Genomic DNA, 25,205 nt, shown 5'->3' with positions numbered 1-25,205 from the left:
CAAGTCCAAGTCAAGTCCCAAGTCATTGACCTTCAAGTCCATGTCAAGTCCCAAGTCTTTGTCCATTTTATCAAGTCAAGTCCCAAGTCCTAAAAATAGTGACTCAAGTCCAAGTTGACTCGAGTCCAAGTTGTGATTTCCAAGTCCCAGCTCTGGTAAAAGGAGCTGTTCACTTGAAAACGAACGCAAACAGAGCTTTTTATTTTTTTTTATTTTTTTGAGTTTTGGAGACGTTGACAGACTAATAATGCGAAATTACTCAAACAACTCCAGATTTAAACCTCACAAGAGTCAATTTTGTGTAATATCAGCCTTAAAACAACACAAAACCAAACATTATATCTTAAGAAACACTTGCCGCGGTTAAGAAACTCACTGTAAAAAATCCATTCTCTGTTTTTCTTTTTTTGTTTTTTTCTCGGAGGGTGTTTCAGGACGGAAGGCTCCAGAGGAAATCAGCTTTGGGCTAAAAATAAACCATCAGAGTCGTGCGCTAAAAATACAAGGCACACAATGCTAACGGATATACTGCTGACTATAGCCCCGTGCCAATGTATGTGCAGCCGCCCCGACACCGAAGCCGAGCGGCAGGGACGGGCCCGGGATCGTTCCAATATCTGCGGCGAAAAGCTGTCAAGTATGTGGCACCCGTAATCTGCCCTGCCCCATTCCCTCTCCGTGTGTGTCCATGCGCCAGTTTGACCTCAGAGCATCGGATCTGCCTTCACGAACAGACTCGGGAGGAGGAAGACTACTTTAAAATGTTACTTCAAACTAAAACTGATCAAGTAAAAGCAGAAATTAGTGCTTAAACTTAAAGAGTCTGGACGTAACATCTTATTTAGAATTTGAAGTGAAGGTAATTTGAAGGACTAGACATTAAATAAGTCACAAAATTTGGTGTTTTCAAAGGACGGACACAAAAATAAAACAGAAAAATGAGTCCAAGTAAAGTTTTTGTCACTTTAGACTCAGACACAGTTTACTCAAGTAAGAATACTGTCACTTCAATACAAATATTACTCAACTAGGAGTGTTTTTACTATCCAAAAAACTTGAAAAAAACTCAAATCGACATATTTTTGTACATATTTTCTGACCATTTGCTTGTCTCCATGGAGGTAGATTAAGTTTCATCAAAAGAAACAGAAAACGCACGCCAAAATTCTTGTAGAGGTGCAAATGACAAGAGTGAAAAAATGCATAGCAAACTCAGATGGCCGATGTCCAAAAGCTTTTTTATTTTCAAAAAAAAACGTTTCGGCAAAAAAAGCCTTCATCAGAAAAATATCTAAGTGTGTAACTTTATCACCAAAGCTTTAGATCTTTTTCACAACGACCGGAAGTGTCCCGCTGTAGGTTTGTGGAACTTCCGGTTAATGGTTTTCTGTGTAAATGTGTGTGTAAATGTGTGTGTAAATGTGTGTCGTCATAAATCTGCCTCATCACCAAATCTTCAACCAAGCTCCACAAAGGATAAACATTCTAACATGAACAATTTATCCACAACTATCAAGAGACGAAAGACCAAAACTTAAAGGAAACAACGACGAGCATTAATGACACACTGAGCAAAACTAAGATTATGTTATGCAATTCTGTTGTGGTGAAGAGGGAGCTGAGCCAACAGGTAAAAGCTCTGGATTTACCGCTCAATCCAATTCCAAGATGGTCGAAACACGTTGGCATCCCTTCATGTAATAAAGGACTTTTAATATATTCAGTCGAAGTGCCTCGGGTTTGTACTTTACCCATTCTTACAGTTTCCAGTAAGAGTAATTTTCTGTTCAAAGATCACTGTTTTAACCCTCGTAGAGCAACTGTACTGTTATGTTTTTTACTCTTTTAAGACGCAGTGAAGCGCTCTACCCTTTTTTTCTTCACACACACCTGTGGAACTTTGGGTAATGACCGAAAGGACGAGATCGCGGATACAAGCGGCTGAAATGAGTTTCCTGCGCAGGGTGTCTGGGCGCTCCCTTAGAGATAGAGTGAGGAGCTCAGTCACACGGGAGGAGCTCGGAGTAGAGCCGCTGGAGGGACTATAGCTGCGTTCAGACTGCAGCCTGAAGTGACCCAGATCCGATTTTTTGGCCCCTATGTTCCTGTATCTGATCTTTTAATGTCAGTCTGAACAACACAGATCAGATTTTTTCAAATGTGACCCAGGACACTTGGATATGTGCTCCTGAAACCGATACGTATCTGATCTTTTGACATGTGACTTCAGTCTGAACGGCCAAAGTGCATTCATCCACCTACACGTTATCAACAAGACACAAACGTCACTATTCTGCACTGAAGTAGGCGAAAATTGTTAATGAACTCTGTGTGACTGAAGTGAAGCACATCACCTCTCACCACTCTTGGCTCCGTCTCCACATCCACATGTTCCTTTCAACGGACGTCGCTGCCGCTGTCCCACAAAACACCACGACCAAAAACCTCGTCCTTCTCCTTCTCAATCTCCTCCTTAAAACAAGTAAGTTGTTCATGTTCTGGCTCCGGTACGAGAGGAACTTTAAAATCTCCAGGTGCTCGATGCTGCGTCCATGTTTGGACAACTTCCTGTAAACACAGAGACGCTCGCTGCGGTTGACGTCGTCGTGTCTCCAGTGTCACATGTGGGACACTTTTCGGGCCGTTTAATGTTCACACTGGAGTCACATACAAGTCACATTTAATTGGAAATGTGAACGACCTCGAAAAAACATCAGATTTCACAAAAAAATCGGAATTGAGCGTTAAGCCCTGCAGTCTGAACGTAGCCTAAGTCTCTGGGTTTGCCTGGGAACGCCTTGGAAGAAGTGTCCAGGGTGGTTGAAAGACGTCTGGGAGTCTTTGCTTAGACCGATGCCCCCATGACTCGACCCCGGATAAGAGGAAGAAATGGATGGATGGTGTCCTGGAGATGTCTCGCATTCGAACTGCACAAATCTCTCTGTTTATGCGACTAATCAGACTGGCGCCACCTAGTGCTTCCGCTCAATTTCATTTCTCTCCAGCGACTAGGTCAGGAATCAGGATACATTAGACGGTTCGCAAAAACTCCAGAAGTGCGAGTTCAGGAACCAGCCAATCAGAGAAAAGCCATACATTCTGTGTTCCCGAGATCGAGGATTTAAAGCCGGAACAAAGAGAACGTTTGGTGAATTTTATCAAGGGGAAAGATGTTATTGTCCTTCTTTCTACTGGATTTGGGAAAAGCTTATTATACCAGTTCACGCATTACATACGTCACGATCAAATAAAAAACGACTAAACGACAGCACCCATCTACCGCCGAGCGAACGAATCTTAATGCTGCGAGGTCACACGGTTTCTACGAAGTGAAACTGTCTGATGAATCAGGCTAAATATCGACATCATGAAATAGATTTTTTATTTTAATTCCAGAATCAGTCTAAGCGAACAAGTTCCTTCTGTTTTATTCACGACCGTAACATTATTTTAGTTCGCGTCGTCGTTGTTTCCTTTAAGATTTTCGTCTTTCTTCTCTTGATCGTTGTGGACAAATTGTTCATGTTAGAATGTTTATCCTTTGTGGAGTTTGTTGGTTGAAGATTTGGTGATGGGACAGATTTACGAAGCTGCTGGAGAAGACGACACACATTTACACACACATTTTGACACAGAAAAACATTAATTGGAAGTTCCACAAACCTACAACGAGACACTTCTGGTTGTTCTGAAAAAGGTCTTCGTGGACATGAGCTCGGCAAACTCTCCCCAGGAAAAGTTCCATAGTGTCTCTTTAAAGATTGGTGGAGGATCCAAGTTTAGTCCCAATTCGTATGTGGTAAAGCGTGAACACAGCCTGACATGTTGTAGCTTTAAATAAAAAGAAATGAACTTAGGCAAATGCTTTAAAATGCTATAAACCCTAAAATGCTAAAATGCTAAGCCCAGGCCCATTGGCGGCAGTAGGAACCGTTAGCCTCTCTGCTAACGGTGGCTAATGCAAATCAAAACCAGAGACCCAAACCAAATTTTTACTAATATGTTTTATGGTCAATATTATGAAATGTCCACTTCTATTTATAATCAAATCCACCAAACCACATTCAAAAAACCTGCGAGAGAGAAACGTCCGACCAACAGGAGGCGCCCAAGTCCCACAGAGTCTGGAAACTGGGGTCAGAAATAAAAAATTAAAAAATAATACTACTTATAATGATAATAATAATAATAATTTACAGTTTTACGATTTCTTGTAACTCATAAAATACAAAATAAATTCCATAGGTTCCATAAAACTGTGTGTTTGACTGACAACCATCCAATTATTACACTGTAAACTTAAAAATATAAATTATAAATATGTCCAATATGGCAGCTTATATATGATCAATATACAAAAATAAAATAAAATAAAATTAAAATCTATATGCAGGGTTTATAGAGACATTTTTAAAGGTTCTATGTTACACAAAATGGACTCTTGTGAGGTTTAAGTCGTGTTCTAATGTTGTTAAATCCTCAAAAACAGAGCTGGAGTTGTGTTTTGTTTCTTTTACATGCTTGAGTAAATCTTTATTATGAGTCTGTTTACATTTCCAGAACTCTAAATGCTCTGTTCCACCTTGTGATGTCATGAAGACGTGTGTAAAATCCCTCTGTCGTCCAGGTAGAAAAGGAGAAATTCCAATTTGTCAACTTGCATTTTATTTTGGTAGAAAACAATTTCTGTCCAGCTGACAAATTAACATTTCTCCTTTGCCGAGCTCCGTTTAGCTTTAGTTCAATAGAGACGGGAAATTCCGGGGCTGAAATGATCCAGATGATTCGAGTGAAGGTGTGTGGAGTTTAAAAACACAGTGGAGCACTTCCTGTATGACATCACAAGGTAGAACAGAGTGGGTTTTTTTCAGTTTGAGAGAAGAGCTCAGCCTAAATACTCCGCAAAAAACAAAATCTAGTCAAGTTAAGATGACTTGAATTAAGAAAGTTTCATCATGATTTGAGTAAATTTCACTGCAAATGGAATAAGACTTTTTGTTCTTTTATCATGATGGTGATTATACGGTGAGCGTCTTTGCACACAGAAGTTTTCACGTCAGGCATTTTCATCAGCTCCTCCTTCCACAAACTCGTCCCAACGTCGACTGAATCTCCAGGTCTCGTCCAGATCCGTCTGACTCGACTGAGACGACCCGGTGCGTCCAGAATTTGACAGAGGTGACTGCAGATCAATCCGTGTGTCATTCGTTCATGCGTTTTTCAAAATAAAACCAAAAATAAGAAAACGAAAAAACAACAATTTTCTTCATTATTTGTCTCCAAAACCAAAATGAAAAAACTGATAACGATTTGTTTTTTAATTTTGCGATTTTGTGTTTAAATGAAAAATGGAAAAAATGGATAACGGCCGTGTTTTGGTGACTTAAACTGTGATGCTGGACTGAACCAGGACTAAAACAGGTCTGGGACCAGAACCAGACCAGGACTGAGACCAGGGACCAGACCAGGACCAGACCGTGATTGAGACCAGGACTGAGACCAGGACCAGGCCATGATTGAGACTGGGACTGAGACCAGGACTGAGACCAGGGACCAGACCAGGACCAGACCAGACCGTGATTGAGACTGGGACTGAGACCAGGACTGAGACCAGGACTGAGACAGGGACCAGACCAGCACCAGACCATGACTGAGACCGGGACTGAGACCAGGACCAGACCGTGATTGAGACTGGGACTGAGACCAGGACTGAAAACGGTTTACTCCTGGTTTAGTCCTGGTTTAGTCCTGATTCAGTCCTGGTTCAGTCCCTGAGTCAGCCCACTCCCGCATCCCGCTCGCAAATCCAAAGAGACGTGGATGAAAGTCCGAAGTCAGGACTGGTGGAACTGGATCGTCTCAGAATTATTATTATTAAGAAAAATAAACGTTTAGATGATCGAGGAATAAATTAATTTGGCTTTAAAATGGGAATAAACCACCCACTTACTGCACAATTAACTTTAATTCCGAATAATCATTTTCATTAGGAATTAAGTGTTTACATGGTCTTTTTAAAGCGGAATTAAATTATTCTTATTCTGAATTAAAGCTCTTCTCTAAACGTGGCAACTGTTTTTTAAATTGATGTTTGTAGTTTTAAATAAATAACAGTCTGGACGATGGTATATTTTTTCAGCACAATGATTTTTTATTGAAATTGTGAGACAAAAAAAATCAAAAAAAAAAAAAAAAAAAAAAAAGTAAAGTTACCCGGACAACCAGCATAAACAAGATACCTTCTTTTTTTTTTAAATATACGTATGAATAGATATGAATGCGGCGCCATGTTGGAGAAATGTGTGGAGACTTCCTGGAGTGACAAAACCTGAGGTGTGTTTTTTCAAATTAAAAAGTTTTCAAATTTTCAAATGCAGATTCCGAAATGGCGTCTTCAAAAACCAAAACCCTACACAAGCGGCCGAAGCGTCAGTATCGTACAGGAACAGGTCAAATGGGAGAAAAGAGAAAGTGAAAGTGAAAGCAACATTATTTACACAATATTATACAGTTTTGAATAAATTAATACCAATTGGATATTTTTGGATCTAAGCTTATGTACAGATTTCTTCGTTTTAATTACATAAATAGTTATCGACGTGAAATGATAAAAGCGTCACCGAGTTTCGCCATTTTCGAAACCGGCGAAGAAGAATGTTTTGTTTCGTCGCAGCGGGTTTTTGAAAAGTGAAATTTCTGCTGCTTTTTTTTTTTTTTTGCTGCAAATTCTTCAAGTTTCCGCACAGTCTGATCGTTTTTTTCGCACCAGAAAAGCTCTCAAGATGTCCACCAAAAAAACGTTTTGTTTCTTTTCTTCGAATCGTTCGATTTAAAGGCGCTGCATCTGATTTTTACTGTCGACTTTTTAACGTTACTCCTCACTTACGTCACGCGTTCTGGGCGTCCTGATGACTCGCCGCGACGAGTTTCTGAGCGCTTTTCGCAGCTTTCAGAGGTGGGGACAGTCAAACTAGCATGCAAACGGCGCACTTCCAGATTCTCGGGCAATGAAACGATTTCTGATTTCTTATTTTGACTTCAAATTTTGCTCAAATCCGTCGGGAAAAACCAGGTGTAGCGCCTTTAAATTCTTGTTTTAGATCACTAAATTCGTCGTTTTACGTTTTGTCCACAAATTGTCAGTTTTTTTGTCCAAATTTCCACAAAAAAAAAGTTGGATTTGAGTCGCAGTTTCTTGAAAATCTTCCGAGCCGAGTGAGCGCCCGTATCCGTCCGATGTGCCAAACAACACGACCCGCGCCCCCTGGTGGTGGTTCTGGTGCTGTGATTTTTCCAAACCGGTTAAAGTTCTTGTCCATTTGCGTTTGTTTTGTTTTTTTGTTTTTTTCGTATCAGTTTGGGGGTTCTGCGGAGGGGGAGGAGTCTCGCTGGCCCTCCAACCCGCTCACCAGTCTCTGTATGCTCTGGAGCTCGTTCACACTGTCTTTCACGGAGCTTTTGGGCGACGCGCTGGCTCTCCCGCTCGAGCAGACCTTGTGGAGGATCTCAGGGGGGGGGCTGGACTCCCTGCTGCCCGATTTGGAGCAGTCCGCGGCGGGCAGGAGGCCGGAGGAGAGCAGGGAGGCGCCGGAGCTCTGGGGCAGGGACACCGGGAGCTGGTACGGGTTGAACCGGAGCCGGGGCCGGGTGGAGGCGATGAACGGGTTTCTGGAGAGCGGGCTGTTGGAGCTGGAGCCGGGGAGGGCCGAGGCGGAAGCAGCTGCCGCCGCCGCCGCCATGTACGTGTACGGGTACGGAAAGAGCCCGCCGAACGGAGGCATGTGCAGGCCCTGAGGAGACAGAAAGAGAGAAAGGAAGAAGGTGTAAGTCAGTTTATCAAGACAAAAAACAGAAGCAAACATTTCAAAGTTGAGTTCAACCCTAACTCAACTTTAAAGGTCCCATCTTATGTAAAATAACTCTTTTCACATTTATCCTCTGCACATAAACAAGCACAATTTGAGTTTTGGAACATCCATTAAACAATAGTTATTAAATTTTACTGATTTCTTGGAGACAGTCACAGACCAGGAACTATGAAAGACCAACTATTGCTCCTCCCCCCGCCCGTCCTGAGAAAGCACAGGCTCCACCCTCCAAACGTGACGTAGGCTCTGAGTGAGCCGCCCTTCCTCCGCCGTCTCAGGGAGGGAGGGGGAGACAGACGTGCGACCTGATAGTGGCAGGAATAAACTTTTATTCATCATGGTGATACAGCGCGTTCAGCCGCATGTGTTGGACCCGGAATCGGACGAGGACTTTGAGGAGCACGAAGCTCAAGCACCACGTCCACATCAGCTGAACATTACTGATTGGTAAAGTTTTAATAAACACTAGTAGATAAACTTATTATATCGTGTTCACTGCAGTGTAGAACAATGAGCTTCTGCTGTCGCTTTTGTTTAGGTGTGATCAGTCGATGCGGAGTGGAGGTGGGGCGGAGGCGGTGGAGCGGGGAGAGGGGCGGGTGTGAAGCTCTTTCTGCTACGTCAAATGCATCATCGTTGTAGCAGCTTTAGTTCGTTGTCACGTGGGAGGGTGGCAGAAATACGCTGCAATTTGTAAAAAAAACCCAAAACGAATCAATCTAAAAACCACTTCGGTGACAAATAAAAGGCCCACACATCACTCTTAGAAGGTAGAAAGCTCTGAAAACTTGATTTTGCATGAGATGGGCCCTTTAATCTGATCTTTATTTTAACGCAATCTGGCTAACACAACATGACAGTCACAAGCTCGAATTTTAAGATAAAAAACTTAGGACTTGTCCACACAACAACGTTTTTTGGTGAAACGGTGAAGTTTGTATTAGTTTTGGTCTTTCATTGGCACAGAGGCGGTGTTTTTGGTGGGCAAAAATTGTGTTTTTTGAGAACGGGTTCCAGAGTGAAATCTGAAAACACTGGTGTTGTGTTGTCATGTGGACAAACAAACCGCAGCTTTTGAAAAACGATGACGTCGTAGCCCTGACACTGGCCTCCGCGGATTGTAAGGCCGTTACCGAAATGTGACAGGTGTAGCCCCCTGAGCCGCTCCCATCACCCAAGAACCGAGATACACTGCTAACACTAAAAACACGCACCGCAGATTAAGCACACGGATCAGGAACCAAAACCGCACACGAGTAATTAAACTGTCGGATTTTGAGACCAAGTTATTCTAATAATTCTCATCCAAATCTTATGGCTAAAAATGAAAACTTATGTTTAACTTTTGCAAAACAAAACGGTGATATTTGTGGGATACACCTAAAATGGACTAAATTACCTTAAAGTTTAAAAAACCGGTGATGAGATCTGCATTATTAAATATTATTATCATTGTTAACAGCGCCACATACAGGTGTGGCACATTTATTACATTGTTTTCACTCATTGCTCCGTTGTCGTGTGGACATGAATATTTCTTGATCTGACGTGCGTGGATGCAAATTTTATCAACCAGCAAATAAACAAAAAAAACAAACAAACCAGGAGCTTTGCCATGTGGATGTAGATGTGGGTGTGAGACTTCCCTGGTGTTTTGGTGGTTTGTGATAATAAAATTGTAAAACGAAAGTGTAATTAAGGTAAATTATTCCGCAGAGACCATTCATGAAGAACATGTGAGTCAGTATAGTCACGTTTTCTTTGTGTTTTGGTCGTTTTTAAAGCTGATTTTTTTGTATTTTACCTAAACAAATCGGAATTTATGTCTCTCTTTACTGTTTGCAGGGATCAGATTGGTCCAAAATCGGGACAACTGTGACATTTCTTGCATAAAACTGGGACAAATCAGTGGTTTTGTATAAATCTATTGGGACAGGGGACACAGGCTCAAAACTGGGACTGTCCCGGGTAAAGAGGAACGTCTGGTCACCCTAAAAGAGCTAGAATTAGTCCCTCTCATCTTTGTGTTGAAAATCAAACTCTTAAACAGATCCACGAACACTCGGCCTGATCACAGGCTCCTGAAAACGCGCTCTTTAAATCACTTTTGCATTTTGTCTTTCGCTTTCAGACACTCTAAAAACATATTGAACTGTGTTTCGCAAAAAGCTTGACCAAAACTTAAGCTCTAAACACTTAAATCTATCAGAAAATGAGTTAAAAGACGTGAAATTATCAGTCCACGCAGCAACTTTTCTTAAAATAAACAACCTCTAGACTAGAAATCAATACATCTCAGAATGAGTAAGTTGATAATAAATTTGAAAACAAAGACAAAAAATAACCTGATATAAGTTTTTAAATCTTGGCCAGATCAGAGAAATTTGCAGTGCGACGTGTGCGTTGTGTCACCATGGCAACCGCTGAACACACTTCCATAGACATACACGCAGTACCCCCATGCAAAGTATCAGTACGTGATATTTTGAGGATTTTTTTTGTGTTCAAAAGATGAAATATTTTGGTTTTTAGTTCTTTTTTTTTTACGAGTGAGTGAGACAATAAAATAGTAGACGTCAACTTTACGCAGATTTAAAAACATTTTGTTAGAACCGTAACATAATTTCAGTGTTTTTGAGAAAATTCAAAGCAATATTTATGAGTTTACTGAGGAGGGTTTTGCGATTTTAGCCAGAAAAGTCTCGATTGGACGACGATGAATTGTACTGTTTTGTTTTGTTTTTAATAGACAGCAGAACGACGTGTCCCTTTCTCCGACCGACCAGAAGCCATTTTATTTCGTTTTTATCTCTCCAAAAGGAAAATCCACAAACGTTTTCCCTGATCATTTCGATAAAATCCATTTCAGCATCATGTCCTTGACCGTCGGATTATCGTCGTGTTCCAGAAATGTTTAAAATGACAAAAAAAACTTCGTCTTTATTTATGGAGCAGGTTGAGAAAGTTGGACCAGATCTGGAGTAAAATATTTCAAAGTTTCAAGGCCCGTGTCTAAAAGAAGGAGAGGAACAGTACTTCAGAGTAATGTTACTGAAGTATAAGTATGCGGCTAGAAAAGTACAATTTCTAACGACTCACTTACTGTACGTCTAATACAAATGTGAATGATTCTGATTTTCGGTCATGGTTTAGTCCTGGTTTAGTCCTGGTTCAGTCCCGGTTCAGTCCCGTTTACATCATAAAGCTTCAGTAAAGTTTCAACTCTTTAGTCCTGGTTTAGTCCTGGTTTAGTCCTGGTTCAGTCCTGGTTTAGTCCTGGTTCAGTCCCGGTTCAGTCCCGTTTACATCATAAAGCTTCAGTAAAGTTTCAACTCTTTAGTCCTGGTTTAGTCCTGGTTTAGTCCTGATTTAGTCTTTAAGCTTTGGTACAGTTTTAACCCTTTAGTCCATGTAGTTTGGTCCTGGTTTAGTCCTGGTTTAGTCCTTGTTTAGTCCTGTTTACATCATAAAGATTCGGTACAGTCTCAACCCTTTAGTCCATGTAGTTTGGTCCTGGTTTAGTCCTGGTTTAGTCCTTGTTTAGTCCTGTTTACATCATAAAGATTCGGTACGGTCTCAACCCTTTAGTCCATGTAGTTTAGTCCTGGTTTAGTCCTGTTTTAGTCCTGGTTTACTCCCATTTACGTCATAAAGCTCTGTGACGGTTTTCACCCTTTAATCCTGGTAGTTTTATTCCTGATTGTTTAGTCCTAATTTAGTCTGGATTTAGTCCTGGTTTGGTCTCATTTACATCATAAAGCTTTGGTACAGTTTCAGCCCCTTAGTCCTGGTTGTTTAGTTCTGGTTTAGTCCTGGTTTAGTTCCATTTACATCATAAAGCTTTGGTGCGGTTTCTGCCCTTTACTCCTCCTGGTTTAGTCCTGGTTTAATCCTGGTTTAGTCTGGATTTAGTCCTATTTTAGTCTCATTTACATCACAAAGCTTTGGTACGGTTTCCATCCTTTTGTCCTGGTAGTTTAGTCCTGGTTTAGTTCTGGTTTAGTCCTCGTTGTTTAGTCCTCGGTTTAGTCCTGGTTTAGACCTGGTTTAGTCCTCGTTGTTTAGTCCTAGTTTAGTCCTGGTTTAGCTCTGGTTTAGCCTCGGGATAGTCCTGGTTTAGTCCTTGTTTAGTCCTGGTTTAGTCCTGTTTTAGTCCTGGTTTAGTCCAATTTATATCATAAAGCTTCAGTATAGTTTCCACCCTTTAGTCCTGGTAGTTTAGTTGTGCTTTAGTCCTGGTTTAGACCTGGTTCTAGTCCTGGTTTAGTCCTACTTTAGTCCCATTTACATCATAAAGCTTCGGTATGGTTTCCACCCTTTAGTCCTGGTAGTTTTTTCCTGGTAGTTTAGTCCTGCTTTAGTCTTAGTTTAGTCCTGGTTTAGTCCTGGTTTAGTCCTCGTTTAGCCCTGGTTTAGTCCTGGTTTAGTCCTGGTTTAGTCCTGGTTTAGCCCCCTGGTTTAGCCCTGGTTTAGTCCTGGTTTAGTCTGGTTTAGCCTGGTTTAGTCCTGGTTTAGTCCTGGTTTAGTCCTGGTTTACTCCTGGTTTAGTCCTGGTTTAGCCCTGGTTTAGTCCTGGTTTAGTCCTGGTTTAGTCCTGGTTTACTCCTGGTTTAGTCCTGGTTTAGCCCTGGTTTAGTCCTGGTTTAGTCCTGGTTTAGTCCTGGTTTAGCCCTGGTTTAGTCCTGGTTTAGTCCTGGTTTAGTCCTGGTTTAGTCCTGGTTTAGTCCTGGTTTAGTCCTGGTTTAGCCTGGTTTAGTCCTGGTTTAGTCCTGGTTTAGTCCTGGTTTAGCCCTGGTAGTTTAGTCCTGGTTTAGTCCTGGTTTAGTCCTTGTTTCATTAAGGTTTCAAAAAAAGAAAAGCCAATAAGAAACGAGATGAAAAAAACCCTCTGCTTTCTGTTTTCTGACACGTCGGTTCCTTCCTCGTATAAAATTTTGTTCTAACGTTCACAGATTTTATCGAAAAACCGACAAGTCTTCAGTGTTTTCCGGGTTTATCTGAACGTGTCTCTATTTATCTGCAAAATTTCTGTTGTCACGATACTAAAACTTCAAACTCGAGACCCGATGATGAATAAAAACACTCTTGGTTTGACAGTGAGTGTTTCGTTTTGATACCAGTTTTAGTTTTGGTTACAGTGTGATTTTTGGGACTTTTGACAACGTTGGTCTGAACTGGATTCAAATATTACGTCAAAAACAACTTACACACAACTAAAAATGGACTTTAGCCGTAAAAACAAGACGTAAATATCAGCAATATCTCTACGCAAAGCAACAAAAATGCACAGAAAATGAAGAAAAAACAACAAAAATGCTCTGAAAAGCCCGACTCCCTGCACCTCCCTGTGTCCCGTCGGATTAAAACAGCAAGAAAATGGACTTTATCACTTATAGAAATCATCGGGACAAACGTTTGTGGATATTTCTCTTAAAATATTTGATGAATATTTAATACTTGGGTCAAAATGTACCTGAGTAAAAGTAAAATGATTTATATTTCACAGCAGAAACTACAAAAAAAATGACAAATTACTCATAAAAACGACTCAATTACAGTGACGTGAGTGAATGTTATTTGATATTTTCCAGCTTTGCTCAAGTGAAAAGTAGAAAAGTACAATGTTTTGTTATTTGAAAGAACGATTATTGTGTTTAGTGCGTGAAAATATCGACTGGAAAATCTGATCTCATCTTTTAGTCGACAAAATCAACACTGATCATTTAAAAAACGGTGATTATAAACATGACACGTGTTATAAAAATCTGTGTGTCGTTCGTTCATTCGTTTTTCAAAATAAAACCAAAAATGAGAAAAAGAAAAAACAACGATTTTCTTCATTATTTGTCTCCAAAACCAAAATGAAAAAACAGATAATGATTTGTTTTTTTCAGTTTTCGATTTTGGATAACGGACTGAACCAGGACTAAAACAGGTCTGGGACTGAGACCGGGACTTAGACCAGGATTGAGACCGGGACCAGGACCAGGACTGATATTGGGACTGAGACTGTGATTGAGGCTGGGACCAGACCAGGACAAAACCTGGACCAGACCGGGACTGAGACTGTGAACAGACCAGGACTGAGACCAGGACTGAGGCTGGGAACAGAACAGGGACTGAGACCAGGACCAGACCGGGACTGAGACCAGGACCAGGATTGAGATTGGGACTGAGACCGGGACCAGACTGGAACCAGACCGGGACTGAGACTGGGAACAGGACCAGGATTGAGATTGGGACTGAGACTAGGACTGAGATCGTGATTGAGGCTGGGACCAGACCGGGACTGAGACCGGGACTGAAAACGGTTTAAGACCTGGTTTAGTCCTGGTTCTGTTTTTTCCATTTTTCATTTAAACACAAAATCGAAAGCTGAAAAAAACTAATCATTATCTGTTTTTTTTTTTTTTCATTTTTTGGAGACAAATAATGAATAAAATAGTTGTTTTTTCATTTTCTTATTTTTGGTTTTATTTTGAAAAACGAACGACACAGATTTATAAACCTTATATGATAAAGTTTTGTATAACCCTGTGTGTTTCCAGGTGTGTGTGCGGCGTCGCGGCGCTGACTCTCACCTGTGAGGCGAGCATGTGCTGCGACAGGTGGAAAGGAAAAGCCCCGCCTCCGGCCGCCGATTGGCTGGACAGACTCCCGTTCTCCAGGGCGCCCGCCCCGCTCACCGACGCCAACAGGTGACTCATGCCCATGGCGGAGAACGCGCCCGCCGGCCCCATGGCGAACTGCGACGGGTGGAAGAGCAGCGGCGACCCGGTGCTCAGCGGGTTAAAGAACTGTTGCCCGTGGAGACCGGAGAGAGCCAGGCTTTGTAAATGTCCCGGACTGAAGTGCGAACTCTCCGTCTGCACCATGAGCGGGGAGAAGGCGTCTTTGGTGGCGCTGATGCCTCCGGAAGAGTCAGAGTCTTTGGGTAACGCGTCCGGGTCCTTGCGTCGCTCGGCTTTGTCCTTCTCCAGGGCTCGGACGCCGAACAGGCCGTGCTCCTTCTTCTCCGGGGGTCGGTCCCGGAGCGGGTCCTCGCACCGGGAGCTGTACGGGGACACGGGCTGCGCTCCCGGGCTGGTGGAGCCGGGGCAGGCGTCCTCGTGCGGGTCCAGCTCGTGCTCGCTGTCCGTGCACGTTTTCTCATCTGCAACAACAAAAGAGAAAAAGACACGAGTTAGAACAAAGAAGATTTAAAGATTCTAAAGATTTAATGTCGTTTCCTCGTCACAAACAGACCTGGAGTTGTGTTTTATTTCACTATTTCTGTGTTTAAATCCTTCATATTTAACATGAAATGGTAAAACACTGTTCCACTTTGTGATGTCATGTGGTACAACAAAACTCACTCTGCTGTGTTTTTAAACATACAATACAATTCACTAAAATCATTTGTGTAATTTAAGCCCTGGAATTACTACACTGTACGACTGTACTGAACAAAAAGTAAAAGGAGCAGTTAACCCGAAAACGAGCACTTTGAGCTTTGGAGATGTGGACAGATTAATAATAAAGCGTCACACAAACATGAGAATGAAACAAAACACCAGCTTTTGTTTTTGACGAGGAAACAACATGATAACATCCGCTTTGACATTCAAATTGTAGCTATTTTAAATATATATATATATATATATATATATATATATATATATATATATATATATATATATATATATATATATATATATATATATATATATAATTTTTTTTTTATATGTCACATTATATTCCACGCCCACTACAGCCCTGATCAGGGCTCAGCATCGACGTGACACATGTCACACTTCAGTATATCAGAACATGTCGATATATCGATATAACACAGGACGATATAAGGTGATTTATCAGTGATTACAGATAATGTTTTGGTCGATTAAACCTTCATGAGAACAAAACTGGATGAAACACAATTAGTTTAATGTTTAAATTATGACCTGTGCATTTATCATGAAAAACATGACTTCAGATGCATTTTAATATCATATCACATGTCTCGATACAGTGAGCTTTCAGTTCGATATGATTCAATAAAAATCAAGTCTAAATCATGTCTATGACACTAAAAGTCTTTGTTAAATCACTTCTTGTGTAAAGTTCATATGAACTTTAGTTTTTTTAGTTGTTGCTGCACCAAGTCAAAGCAAGACAAGTTTATTTTTACGGCACAAATTCATACACAAACTAATTCCAAGAGATTTACAGATTAAAAACGACAATGAAATCACAAAGAAAAACGTAAAAACCACATAACTATTTAATTCGATGTTTTGTGACGACCCACGATATTATCGAGACACGACGATACGATATCACGATATTTCTGTTATTATTTACTTTAGCTGCCCACATCCATCCATCCATCCATGTTCTCCCGTTTATCCAGGGCCGGGTTGCGGGGGCATCAGTCTGAGCAGGGACTCCCAGACTTCCTCCACCCCAGACACTTCCTCCTGCTCCTTCAGGAGGAGCCGGAGGTTTTCCCAGACCAGCCCAGAGACATAGTCCCTCCAGTGTGTCCTGGGTCGTCCCTGGGGCCTCCTCCCGGTGGGACATGAACACCTCCAGAGGAAAACACCCAGGAGGCATCAGAACAGACGCCCGAGCCTCAACTGCTCCTCTCGACGTGGAGGAGCAGCAGCTCTACTCCGAGCTCCTCTCGTGTGACCGTGGAGCTGCCCCCGTTTGTATTAAATAAAGTTGGATTTATAGATGTTTCTGATGTCGTCTGAAACTCTTTAATGGAAAATACAGGCTCAGTTTAACAGTTTAATATCACATATCGAGCCTTTTCTTCAGTCTTGAAATTCGAGTTTTAATTGTAATATCGAGACGTTTTTAAATCCTGTCTCAAACATTTGTATCAGAAAAGCATTAACGTCGCTCAGCCTGAGCCTCTGTCACAAACTCTTGAAGCGCTCGTTACACGACTCAACCTGTCCGCTCCACTCTGGGATATTTGCTTTTGCGTTTTCCAGCCGCACCCTGAGATTTCGGTCGTTGTTCAGAACGAGAGGAACTTACTCTGCTCATAAAAACTGGTTTTGTAATTACGTTTTCGAACAATGGATTTGCGCGCGCAGAGAGATGACGTCACGATACCGGACCAGGCCAAAACGAAGGACGTCTGTGTCACCGAAGAGGAAAAAACAAAAAAACACGAAGCTAGAATTATGTTTTTAAGCTCAATTAATCGTTTTTTTGAAATGGATGTAAAGAGTAGAGCGTAAAGAGCAGGAGAAATGTCTTAAATTAAAAACATTTGACTTGATTAGAGTCGATTTTGAGTCGACAAGTCAAATTATCCACCAGTGGAATAAGAGTGTTTGTCTTAATTTAAGCAACTTTCCTCGATACAGTGAAATTTCAGTTCGATATTTCAAATTGATTCAATACGATTCAATAAAAATAAAGTCTAAATCACGTCTGTGACACTAAAAGTCTTTTTAAATCACTTCTTCTTGTGCAAAGTTCATATGAAACACAAACATTTTAATCATCAAAAGCAACAAAACTGCAGCTGTAACACAATAATTTAGTAAAATAAACCAATAAATTCTCTTGGTGAAATATCGATACAGCAGCCCACGATATCGATACTGTATCATCACATTAAACAATACGATATATTGATATTTTGATATTTTTACACACTCCTAATGCCGTCAGAATGTTCAAACTTCCAGAGTGGAGGCAAAATGAAGCAGATATAATATTATATTTAACTGATTAATTGATGAGCAGATCTAAATACTGATGGTTTTATGACATTACAACAAAAAATAAACAACCGTTTTGTATTTCTAAGGTACAAATATTAGTTACTTTGCTTCTCTGTTAAGAAGGATGGAAAAAAATACAGTTTTCTAACCTCAAAATAGTGTTTGAGCTTCACAAAAAGTATAATTTATGATGAAATGTGAAATATATTTGTACATATGTAAAAATATTTAGTGTGAATCATGAGTGGACCAGGGGATCATTCAGAAGTTGCCGATACGATACATATCTCGATACAGTGAGCTTACGATTCAATACGATATATTTCAAATCGATTTGATACGGTTCAGTAAAAATATAGTTTAAATCTGTGACACTAAACGTCTTTGTTAAATCACAAAGTTCATATGAAACACAAACATTTAAATCATCAAAACTGTGAAAATGTCAAATGTGTCGAATAAACGAGTTTCCTTCAACTAAACAAGCAACAAAACTGTAGCTGGAACAAAATAATTTAGTAAAATAAACCAAAAAATAGTCTTGGTGATATATCGACACAGCAAGACAAGGATATCGATACTGGATCATCACATTAAACGATACGATATGTCGATATTTTGATATTTTTGGACACTCCTAGTTTTTCTTAATTCAAGTAACATTGGATTTTGTTTCTTATTTAAAACCTTCTTACGTATTTATTTTACTTATTTACTTTATTTCGTCAAATTATGAATCAGATATGACGTCCTGCAGTCTTTACGTTACTTTTACTCGAGTATTTTCCGCAAATACTTTTCTGTGTGACAATTTGACATGATTTGAACATTTGTGTTTCCTGCAGCTTCTTCAAAAACGATTTAGTTTGTCTCGTTTTGTGTCTGTCCTTTGAAAACACCAAAAAATACCAGATTTTGAGCTTTATTTACTGTTTTGTCCTTTAAATCTGATTTATAATTTGACGTTTAAGTAATGTGAAAGACAAAACTATAAAATAAAGCTGAAAATCCTGTGTTTTCAGGTGGACAGGGACAAAAAGAGACAAACTAAATCAAATCTGAAGGAATTAAAGAAACACAAATGTTCAAATCATTTCACACTGTCTCATAAAAAAGTATTTGTGGAAAATACTCGAGTAAGAGTAACGTATTCATTTTACTTATTTCATGTTTTGTCTTTCACGTTACATTCACGTCAAATTATAAATCAGATATGACGTCCTGTAGTCTTTATGTTACTTTTACTCGAGTATTTTCCCCCAAATACTATTTTTCTGAGACAAAATGAAAAGATTTGAACATTTGTGTTTCTTTTTTTCCTTCAAAAACGGTTTAGTTTGACTCGTTTTGGTGTCTGTCCTTTGAAAACAAGATAATACCGGGTTTTGAGCTTTATTTACTGTTTTGTCCTTCAAGTTAACCTAAACTGTCAAATTAAAATCAGATTTTACGTCCTGACAGTTTTTACTGACGTGAAATGTTCCAGATGATAAATAAACAATATTTAGTAATAAAACCTGATTGAACCAAACTGAAGTACACCAAAGATTTCTTAAAGTAAAAGTACTTCAAGTTACAAAATAGTATTACTGCATCTTAAGTAATCTCTGTTTGTTTTTGTCTTCTCTGTCGAAGCGTTTCGTTGTGTTTTGTTTTTGCAATGAGATAAATCTAAATTTAAAATATTGTCAAAAATGTCTCGAGTAAGAGTAAAAAAAGGATTTGGGAAAATATGAGTAAAAAAGTAACTTGACGTGAAAGAAAAACAAAACAGTAAATAAAGCTCAAAATCCTGGTGTTTTCAGGTGGACAGGACACCAAAACGAGACAAACTAAATCAAATCTGAAGGAAAAAAAAGAAACACAAATGTTCAAATCGTTTCATTTTGTCTCATAAAAAAGTATTTGGGGGAAAATACTCGAGTAAAAGTAACATAAAGACTTTACAGGACGTCATATCTGATTTATATTTACTGTTTCACATTAATGTAAACGTCAAAACATGAAATAAAGTAAATAAGTAAAGTCTTTACGTTACTTTTACTCGAGTATTTTCCCCAAATACTTTTTTATGTGACAAAATTGAAATGATTTGAACATTTGTTTCTGCGTTTTCGTGTCTGTCTTCCTTTGAAAACACCAAAAAATACCAGATTTTGAGCTTTATTTATTGTTTTGTCCTTCACATCAAATAATGTCAAAACTGTCAGGACAGAAAATCTGATTTATAATTTGACGTTTAAGTAACGTGAAAGACAAAACGATAAAGTAAAGCTGAAAATCCTGTGTTTTCAGGTGGACAGGGACAAAAACGAGACAAACTAAATCAAATCTGAAGGAATAAAAGAAACACAAATGTTCAAATCATTTCATTTTGTCTCATAAAAAAGTATTTGTGGAAAATACTCGAGTAAGAATCACGTATTTACTTTACTTACTTCATTTACTGTTTTATCCTTCACGTTACATTCACGTCAAATTATAAATCAGATATGACGTCCTGTAGTCTTTATGTTACTTTTACTCGAGTATTTTCCCCCAAATACTATTTTTCTGAGACAAAATGAAAAGATTTGAACATTTGTGTTTCTTTTTTTCCTTCAAAAATGATTTAGTTTGTCTCGTTTTGGTGTCTGTCCTTTGAAAACACCAGATTTTGAGCTTTATTTATTGTTTTGTCTTTCACGTCAAGTTACTCTTTAAGTTACTCGAGTAGTACTTTGCCCAAATCCTTTTTTTACTTTTACTCGAGACATTTCTTGGACAATATTTTAAGATTTAGATTTATCGTTGCACAAAACACAACGACACTTCGACAGAGCAACAATAAATAAACAGATTATTACTTAAGTATGCGTAATACTATTTTGTAACTTGAAGTACTTTTACTTCAGTACAATCTTTGGCTGTACTCTCCCAGTTTGGTTCATCAGGTTCATTATTCTCTCCAGTGTTTTACGAGGATTCACCGTTCAATTTTTACTCAAATATCTGTTTATTATAATCTGGAATTTCACTGGAGTCGGAGTAAAAACTGTCAGGACGTAAAATCTGATTTATAATTTGACGTTTAAGTAACGTGAAAGACAAAGCAGTAAATAAACCTCAAAATCTGGTGTTTTCAGGTGGACAGGGACATAAACAAGACAAACTGAATCAAATCTGAAGAAATTAAAGAAACACAAATGTTCAAATCATTTCAGATTGTCTCATAAAAAAGTTTTTGGGGAAAATACTCGAGTAAGAGTAACGTAAAGACTACAGGACGTCATATCTGATTTATAATTTCACCTTTAAGGAACGTGAAGGATAAAACATGAAATAAATTTATATTTTCTGGCGTTTTTCAAAGGACAGACACAAAATGAGACAAATTAAAGAAACACAAATGTTCAAGTTGTTTCAGATTGTCTCATTTGATCTAAAATAAAAAGTATATGGGGAAAATACTCGAGTAAGAGTAACGTAAAGACCGCAGGACGTGACATCTGATTTATAATTTGACGTTAAAGTAATGTGAAAGACAAAACATGACAGTAAATAAGTAAAGTAAATACGTTACTCTTACTCGAGTATTTTCCCCCAAATACTTTTTTATGAGACAAAATGAAATGATTTGAACATTTGTCTCGTTTCGTGTCTGTCTTTTTGAAAACACCAAAAAACACCAGATTTTGAGCTTTATTTACGGTTTTGTCTTTCACGTCGAGTAACATAAAAACTGTCAGGACGTAAAATCTGATTTAGAATTTGACGTTTAAGTAACGTGAATATAAGACAAAACGATAAAGTAAAGCTCAAAATCCTGTGTTTTCAGGTGGACAGGGACAAAAACGAGACAAACTAAATCAAATCTGAAGGAATAAAAGAAACACAAATGTTCAAATCGTTTCATTTTGTCTCATAAAAAAGTATTTGTGGAAAATACTCGAGTAAGAATCACGTATTTACTTTACTTATTTACTTTATTTACTGTTTCACATTACTTAAACGTCAAATTATAAATCAGATGTCACGTCCTGCAGTCTTTATGTTACTTTTACTCGAGTATTTTCCCTCAAATACTTTTTTAAGTGAAAATATGAAATGATTTGAACATTTCAACATTCAGATTTGATTTAGTTTGTCTCGTTTTTGTGTCTGTCCTTTTGAAAACATCAGAAAACACCAGATTTTGAGCTTTATTTACTGTTTTGTCTTTCACGTCAAATTACGTGAAGATATAAAATCTGATTTATAATTTCACGTTTAAGTAATGTGAAAGACACAACAGTAAATCAAGCTCAAAATCTGCCGTTTTCAAAAATGAGACAAACTAAATTGTTTTTGAAGAAGCTGCAGGAAACACAAATGTTCAAATCATTTCATTTTTTAACACAAAAAAAACGTATTTGGGGAAAATACTCGAGTAAAAGTAACGTAAAGACTGCAGGACGTCATATTTGATTTATAATTTAACTTGAATGTAAAGTGAAGGACAAAACAGTAAATAAAGTAAGTAAAGTAAATATGTTACTCTTACTCGAGTATTTTCCCGTAAATACTTTTTTATGAGACAAAATGAAACGATTTGAACATTTGTGTTTCTTTTATTCCTTCAGATTTGATTTAGTTTGTCTCATTTTTGTGTCTGTCCTTTGAAAACACCAAAAAAACACCAGATTTTGAGCTTTATTTACGGTTTTGTCTTTCACGTCGAGTAACAAAAAAACTGTCCAGACATAAAATCTGATTTATAATTTGACTTGAATGAAACGTGAAGGATAAAACCGTAAATAAAGTTCAAAATCTGGTGTTTTCTGGTGACAAACACAAAAATGAGACAAACTGAATCAGATTTGAAGGAAAAAAAGAAACACAAATGTTCAAATCATTTCATATTGTCTCATCTGATATAAAAATAAAAAAGTAATTGAGGGAAAATACTCGAGTAAGAGTAACATAAAGACTGCAGGACGTCATATCTGATTTATAATTTGACGTTTAAGTAATGTGAAGGATAAAACCGTAAATAAAGCTCAAGATCTGGTGTTTTCAGGTGTTTTCAAAAGACAGACACAAAAATTTGAAAACCTAAATCGTATTTGGAGGAATTAAAGAAACACAAATGTTCAAATCATTTCAAATTTAAACTTTTGTCACTTTAGACTCACTCACAGCGGGAAAAAAACACGTATTGTTACTTTTGTACAAATATGACTCAAGTAGGAGTAAAAGTACACTGCCAGAAAAGTACAACATCTTTAAAAAGTTACTCAAGTAAATAGAACTGAGTACTACACTGCAAAAAACTAAATCTAGTCAAGTTAAGATGACGTTTGATCATGATTTGAGTCAATTTCACTTGAAAAGTAAAATGATCTGCAAGTGGAACTTTTTGGACTTAAAATAAGAAACAAAATCAAATGTTGCTTGAATTCCACTGTTGGATAATTTGACTTGTGAAGTTAAATCGACTCAAATAAAGTCAAATATTTTTAATTTAAGTCATTTTAATTTACCTAGATATTGTTTTTTTCCCAGTGTATCACTTTTGATCATTTCTAAGCAATAAATAATGAAACCAGGAGTAAAAAATCAGCTTTAAATAGTTACTCAAGTAAATATAATTGAGTACTACACTGCAAAAAACTAAATCTAGGTAAGTTAAGATGATGTTTTATCATGATTTGAGTCAATTTCACCTGAAAAGTAAAATGATCTGCCGTTGGAACAAGACCTTTTGCACTTAAATATAAAAATACATCTTAAAATAACAAAAACAAGAACTTTTTGTGCTTAAAACAAGAAACAAAATTGAAAAACTTATTCTAACTTATTCCACTGTTGGATAATTTGACTTGTGAAGTTAAATCGACTCAAATAAAGTCAAATATTTTTAAATTTAAGTTATTTTAATTTACCTTGATATTGTTTTTATTTCAGTGTACCACCTTTGATCATTTTTAAACAATAAATAATGAAACTAGGAGTAAAAAATCAGCTTTAATAAGTTACTCAAGTAAAAATAACTGAGTACTACACTGCAAAAACTAAATCTAGTCAAGTTAACATGACGTTTGATCATGATTTGAATAAATTTCACTTGAAAACTAAAATGATCTGCCAGTGGAACAAGACGTTTTGTACTTAAAATATGAAAATACAACTTAAATAAGAAACGGTTGGTGGATAATTTGACTTGTAAAGTTGAATCGACTCAAATAAAGTCAAATATTCTTAATTGAAGTCATTTTAATTTACCTAGATATTGTTTTTTTCCCAGTGTACCACCTTATGATCATTTCTAAGCAATAAATAATGAAACTAGGAGTAAAAAATCAGCTTTAATAAGTTACTCAAGTAAAAATAACTGAGTACTACACTGCAAAAAACTAAATCTAGGTAAGTTAAGATGATGTTTTATCATGATTTGAGTCAATTTCACCTGAAAAGTAAAATGATCTGCTGTTGGAACAAGACCTTTTGCACTTAAATATAAAAATACATCTTAAAATAACAAAACAAGAACTTTTTCAGCTTAAAACAAGAAACAAAATTGAAAAACACTTATTCCATTCGTGGATAATTTCAATTGTGAAGTTGAATCGACTCAATAAAGTCAAATATTTTTCATTTAAGCCATTTTAACCTACCTAGATATTGTTTTTATTTCAGTGTATCCACTTTTGACCATTTCTGAACAATAAATAATGAAACTAGAGGAAAAAAAATCAGCTTTAAAAAGTAAAGTTGAGTACTACACTGCAAAAAACAAAATCTAATCAAGTTAAGATGACGTTTTATCATGATTTCAAGTTGAATCGACTCAAATAAAGTCAAATATTCTTCATTTAAGTCATTTTAATTTACCTAGATATTGTTTTTTCCACTGTAATCATTTTTTGATCATTCCTAAACAATAAATAAAGAGACTAGGAGCAGAAATTTGCTTTAAAAAACGATCATCTCTCCTGTATTAAACGAACTCTCACGTCTAATTCCCAAACTTCCCCTCGTGATTGTTCTGGGTGTCCAAAAACCCCGCGGACCGACTTGACTGTGCCTCACCTCGGCCGGGTCTGAAGCGCAGCGGGCTCCCTCCGGGCCCCAGCGGGGAGTGGCTCGTGTCTCTGCCCGCGGGAGGCTCGCTGGAGGAGGCGTCCGAGTCCGCGCCCTCCCGGTCCTTGCACTGGTCCTCGTACATGCGCAGCGACGGCATGGTCAGCTGTTTCCTGCCAAACACCACCACCCCACACACACACACACACACACACAGTTATAACCAAAAAAAAAGCGTGATTTGAAGGTGATTTACGGTGCGTTTTTTGCGCGTCATTTACCTCTTCTCCCTCCTTCCATTCCCCGTGTCTCTGAATCCTTTGGCGAACGGGTTGTTGTCGATTTTCAGCTGCGTAATCTGCCAGAAACACACATATTTTCACATTAGCGCGGCGTGCACCAAATGCCATCTCACCGCCGGGGTCACAGCAGCCCACACTCGGGCTTTGTTTAAACCCTGCGTGCCCTTATTTGGGAATGTGCGTGGCGCGTTGGCTCGGATTAACACAGAAGTCGTGGGGAAAGGGGAATTTTGAATTATTAATCGCGGGGCATAATGACGGGCGTA

At 38.3% G+C, this 25,205-nt stretch overlaps 1 protein-coding gene across 1 annotated transcript; it reads right to left on the bottom strand.

Annotated features, from left to right (window-relative positions):
* Positions 1 to 6,128: 6,128 nt before the first annotated feature.
* On the bottom strand, positions 6,129 to 25,004 carry tbx2b (T-box transcription factor 2b; the record flags this gene model as incomplete). The annotated part of the gene is made up of 4 exons (XM_055166718.1): positions 6,129 to 7,790; positions 14,450 to 15,021; positions 24,647 to 24,810; positions 24,919 to 25,004. Coding segments are annotated over 4 exons (1,260 nt in total), but the record flags the coding sequence as incomplete, so codon positions are not given.
* Positions 25,005 to 25,205: the final 201 nt, after the last annotated feature.

This window comes from Boleophthalmus pectinirostris, unplaced genomic scaffold, assembly GCF_026225935.1.
Source record: "Boleophthalmus pectinirostris isolate CB_2022bp ecotype Guang Dong unplaced genomic scaffold, ASM2622593v1 HiC_scaffold_9, whole genome shotgun sequence".
In the NCBI taxonomy this organism is placed as follows: domain Eukaryota; kingdom Metazoa; phylum Chordata; class Actinopteri; order Gobiiformes; family Gobiidae; genus Boleophthalmus; species Boleophthalmus pectinirostris.
This window is presented reverse-complemented; position numbering and strand designations above follow the sequence as displayed.